Genomic DNA, 5,449 nt, shown 5'->3' with positions numbered 1-5,449 from the left:
CCGTAGGCTACGGTTTGGGAAACCGTATTTTATTGAGAGAATAATGTAGGTTTTAAAAAAACCTACGGTTTTGTTACTTCAAAAAAAAAATTATAGAAAATATGAAACAGTAGACGAAACACCGAAACAGTAGATGAATATAAATAACTACTGTTTCGTAGGCTAGTTTGGGACAAGACTCATTTTTTTGGCTATTTTTTATAAGTCATTAACAATTATGGGTAGGTTAGTAATTTTCCCTATAATATATTGCAACATGGCCCATGTGGTTTCATTTCTTGAAGTTTCCCCCTTCGTCGTTTTGACAGTTCGGTTTCTCCGCTCATTCCTCTATTTCGTTTCCTCCCTCACTCAACTCTTCTCACAGCATCCATGGCGGTTTCCGATCTCTCATTTCTCGCTCTTTGCGCTCTTATTCCAATCATCTTTCTATTCTTCCTTAAACTCATCGTCCGTCCTCGCCCTATCAAAATCCCAATCAAATCCCGTCACGTATTGATCACTGGCGGATCCAGCGGCATCGGCTTAGCTCTAGCTAACCAAGCCGCTGCTGAAGGTGCTCGCGTTACTATCTTAGCACGTAACCTTGAGAAGCTCGAGGAAGCCAAGGCATCTATCCGCCTCTCAACTGGCATAGATGTCGCTATTGTGAGTGCTGATGTATGCGACTTGGAAGCTGTTAAGGAAGCAGTGGATAGTGTAGGTCCAATCGATGTTTTGGTTTGTAATCAAGGCGTGTTTGTTGCTCAAGAGCTTGAGAATCAGGAGATGAAGGAGATTAGAGACATGATTGATATAAATCTGATCGGGACTTTTAATCTGGTTAAGGCGGCGTTGCCGGGTATGAAGAGCCGGACTGATCGGAAACCAGTTTCGATCGCATTCATGTCATCTCAGGCCGGTCAGGTACATTCTGTCAGTGTGTGTGTGCTTCAAGCTTTGTTACTTTCAGACCGATTAAGTAGTAATGTACGATATTTTCCACTACACAACTAGGGTTTATGAATTGAAATTGCGATCTTAAATGGGTAAATGGCTTGGTGATGGAAGTTACTTGTACAAATTGTTCCAATCAGAACATGTGCTTGGTATCTTTGGCTCAACTAGTCCACAATAAACCCTCGAAACTTTAGTTGGTTTGTTCAATTGCTAATGAACCCTGCAAACTTTGGATAAAGATCTTCATAAGCATGTATGTGTAGGCATCTTCTATTATTGTCTGCTTTGAAGACATCTGCCGCGTGCTTTAGAGATAGGCTCAGAGTTCTTGTAAAACCTCAACACTTCTGGTTTCTGCTAGAGTAGAAAGTGAGAGAGACATGTTCAGTTACATTGTATTTTCTTTCTCCATTCCATGATGAAATGGGAAAGAAGTCAAGAACACTCACTGTCCATGAATGAAAATCAACCATATGAAAAGAATCACATTCCATTCTATAGGACAAAACAAACATCATTTTTCATCCCAATTCAATAGGCCATTTGACTTGTTTACTTGTTAGTTAAGTTCTATTACCTGCTAAAAGTTTATGTTTGAAAACAAAGTTTTTTGTATTCATCTCTTCTATCGGTTTGGCCCATTAGCAATGAAATATAACCCATTCACATAAACAGATTAAAAATAGCCCCTTCTAGCTTTATGGATCGTGTTTTTTTTTATTACTTTTTTATTTTTATTTTTAGGTTGGCATTTATGGGTATACAGCATATTCAGCTAGTAAATTTGGGCTAAGGGGTTTAGCAGAAGCTCTGCAACAAGAAGTGATTGCTGACAACATTCATGTTTCACTTATTTTCCCTCCAGACACAGACACACCTGGTCTTGCAGAAGGTTCTAGAAACTGCTACTCTTTGAATTTTCATTTGTGTGGATAAAAATGGAAAAAGAATACTTATTAAATTTAAATAAACATTTTGTGTGGTTATTTATTACAGAGAATAAAAGAAAGCCACGTTTGACAAGCATCATAGCAGCATCATCAGGTGCAATGAAAGCGGATGAGGTGGCAAAAAAAGCATGGAGTGGGATAAAATCTGGGAGTTTTTTTGTCCCATGTAATTTGGAAGGATTCATGTTGTCAGTAGCTACTGCTGGTCTTTCCCCTCAAAGATCATATCTCATGGCTTTTGTTGAAGTTATTTCAGCTGGTTTGATGCGTGTTGCAGGGTTGTGTTTTCAATGGTCATGGTATGGAAGCATTGAAAACTTTCATGCCCAACACAAATAGATGATGATGAGTTTTTATCTTGTATTATGAGTTTCAGAACACCTTATTATTATTATTATTATTATTATTATTATTATTATTCATGTAGACTATTGGAAAACAAGCTAGGTTGTGCGTTGTGAATTGTGATTGATGTGTTAATTGCGATGATAATAATAATAATAATATTAGCAAATTAGCAACCCCTTTTTGACTCTCTAGGAAATGTGTCGCAACCCTTTTTGACTTCTGAAGGGGCGATGATGGCTAAACATTTATGATTAATTAATTGTATAATATAGGTTACAATGTATTATTATTATTATTATTATTTTTAAATAGGTTATGTAAACGATTTGTTAAGAAACCTAACCTAAATTATAAATTTATTCTGTTTGGAGTTAAATAAAAAAGGTGTTCTTAACGTTTTTAACCGTAATCCATCGTAGAAAATAGGGGTAAAACCTGTCCAAACCCGACCCAAATGGATCAAGAACTGGAAAGTAGGATTTAATAGAATCGGAAAATGGATTTAGTATAACCAGAAACCGGATTGGTATAAAGGTTCCAAATACAAGACCGGGTAAAGTGGATCTAGAACCTGAAAACATACAAACGTCAAAACGGGTAGGGTGGAACTAGGTAAAGTGAGTTTAGAATCGAAAACCATAAAAACTAGGTAATGTGTAATTTGTGAAACTTTTAAAAATTACATAACTCATTCGTTTGAGTTAAATTGATATAAAAAAATCATTTTCAGGATGTAGTTTATAGTTTATACTTCAATTTATGCCATAATTTCATCATTTTTTGTTCCATATTAAATGGGTTACAGTTCCCCGAAATCGAGATACAAAAGCTAGAAAATTTAGACACGGTTTCAGACACGGTTTTCTGGGTTTCGAGCTGATTCCTAGTAGAAAATTTAGGGGTGAGCATGTCTAGGAACCATATCGGAATGAAATTGGGATATTGTGCAAAGTGCAAAACAAAAACCAAACTGTATGTGTATATATGGTACCGGTTTGATTTTGGTTCCGGTTTTCGATAAAACCGAATAAGGCATGAATGATAAATATATGTATATGAATTAAATCTATATACAACTAGGGTAAGCATATTGGCCAGAAAAATCAAACCAAAATGAAAACCGACAAGACCAAACCGATAGCCGTTTGGACCAAAACTGAAATTTAGGAAATTATAAAACCAAATACCGAACCAGAAAATCTATTCAGTAATGGGCTCGGTTCTAGACTGTTTTCAATTTGGTTCACTTTTTCGGGCCCATATACTCACCCCTAGTAAGAATATTGTATCTTTTAATTTATGATCATGTTTTAAATAAATAAATAAGTAAAAAAAAATAAATAATTATATATATATATATATATATATATATATATATATATATATATATATATACACACACACACACACGATAACGTGCCTCCTAGCCATACGGGGATGGTTCAAGGTACTAACCATAGGATTGAGTGGAACACACATGCAATCCAACCGCCCCACTAAGGTTCCAGCCTACACTGGACTAGCCCTGTTGTCCGGGGTCTAGATTGAAACATGCGCATGAAAGTCGTTAGGTGACAAACAGGCACCTGCCAACTCCCGTAACGGTAAACGCACCTCTACCATGGTTAAGTCAATCGGGGCTTAGGCATGAGAAAAAGATACGATCCACCAATCAGTGTCATTGTCCCGATTCGAGTCTGACACTCTTGTCTCCACGAGCGGGATCTGTGCCAAGGCTTTACTATAAAAGGTTACTCTCCTCTAACGGTAAAGGGATATATTCCTCTCTCTCTCTCTCTCCCCCTCTCTCTTTGTAACATTTGTAATATGAGTTTAAAGGTGGTCGCGACGTGAGGGAAGCACAACTACTTCGTGACATGGCACCATTGATCGGGAATGTTCATTTAAGTGTCACGAAGTGACACTCTATGGGTCACGAATTGACACATGATCAATTGTAAAACCCTAAAATTCAGACTTGGACCCTATTTAAAGGAAGTGACGGGCTAGGGTTCCTTCACCCTTAGCCTCTATCACCTCAAATCGACTCTTTGACCAAACCCTAGCTCTCTTGAAGCTTTTGAGCTCGTTCTTGCAAGTTGTGGTGGTTTTGAAGGAAGGAGAAGAAGTTGTGGTGCTTTGTTTCCACAAGCAATCTTACCTCTCATTTATGTGCATCTTCTAGACTCTTTGTAAGTCCTCCAAGTCTCCATCTTTTTATGATTCATCTTTAGATCTAGGTTTTATGTCTTGTTTTGGTCCCTTTGAGGTGGTTAGAATGGGTTGAAGATATAGAGTTTGAAACTTTATGGGTTCTCTATGTCCCTTGAGCATCATATCTTATAGATCTAGGTTTTGATGGTGGTTTGAGGACTTCTCTTGGATCTTAGGTCATTTTGCACCTTTTGATATAGATTTGGGAGAGGACATTCATGGGGCATTGATGTCCATAAGGTTTGTATTTTTAGGGATCATTAGGGTCCCTAAAACCTTTCTGGAAGTTTTGGATTGAAGACTCCATGGATTAAGTGCTTAATAGAGTATTCCATGCATGAAAATTGTCATTAAGGACCTTGGACTTGAGATCTTGACTTAGAGTGATGTCTCAATGGATAAGGTTGGAAACTTTATCCATTAAGACCCTGGGGCGAATCAGATCTAAGAATTGAAACTTGTGGGATCAATGGAAAATGGCTTAAACCATTAAGCTGGAAAGTTCAGTTTTCACGACGTGACACCCTTACTTTCACGATGTGGGGACTGGGGTCTTCCCCGATTATTTTTGAATGTTCTCTGTCACGACGTGAAGACCGGTACATCACGACGTGACGACAAGTTGGACTGAGTTTGAGCTGAGTTGAGTTGGAGTCGAATCGTGACTGAGTTGAGACCAGGTTGAGCCCGTTCTCACGACGTGACCATGAGTTGGTTACGACATGAGGGTTAACTGATGGAAGAGTTGGCCGTTGACTTGTTTACATGGTTTGACTTTTGGGCCAAAATGCTAGTTTTAGAGGTTAGACTAAGGTGGGACCTTGTTTGATTCAATAGGTGGGTCGTAGCATCGTTCATGGTGACTGTTGGTACATTGTATTGTGATTGATTTTGAGACACATGATTTATGGATTTGATGATTTTAGAAATGAAAAATTTTATGTCGGTTTTTGGGATGTTACACACACACACACTCTCTATACATCTCTCTCTCTCTC

The 5,449-nt window shown here is 37.9% G+C and overlaps 1 protein-coding gene across 1 annotated transcript; it reads left to right on the top strand.

Annotated features, from left to right (window-relative positions):
* Positions 1 to 280: 280 nt before the first annotated feature.
* Positions 281 to 2,331, top strand: TSC10A (NAD(P)-binding Rossmann-fold superfamily protein). Its single transcript, XM_079075336.1, has 3 exons — positions 281 to 906; positions 1,684 to 1,831; positions 1,936 to 2,331. Exons 1-3 carry the CDS (start codon positions 373 to 375, stop codon positions 2,226 to 2,228), a joined length of 975 nt encoding a protein of 324 aa, XP_078931462.1. The 5' UTR covers positions 281 to 372; the 3' UTR covers positions 2,229 to 2,331.
* Positions 2,332 to 5,449: the final 3,118 nt, after the last annotated feature.

This window comes from Lactuca virosa, chromosome 1, assembly GCF_052849685.1.
Source record: "Lactuca virosa cultivar CGN04683 chromosome 1, Lactuca_virosa_CGN04683_v6, whole genome shotgun sequence".
In the NCBI taxonomy this organism is placed as follows: Eukaryota; Viridiplantae; Streptophyta; class Magnoliopsida; order Asterales; family Asteraceae; genus Lactuca; species Lactuca virosa.
Note: the sequence above shows the minus strand (reverse complement) of the source record. Positions and strands in the feature narration are given on the sequence as shown.

Coding starts and splice junctions, on each gene's coding strand:
- TSC10A (XM_079075336.1), top strand. CDS start 373: ATGGCGGTTTCCGATCTCTCATTTCTCGCTCTTTGCGCTCTTATTCCA. Junction 907..1,683: donor TGTCATCTCAGGCCGGTCAG/GTACATTCTGTC, acceptor TTTTATTTTTAG/GTTGGCATTTATGGGTATAC. Junction 1,832..1,935: donor CACACCTGGTCTTGCAGAAG/GTTCTAGAAACT, acceptor TATTTATTACAG/AGAATAAAAGAAAGCCACGT.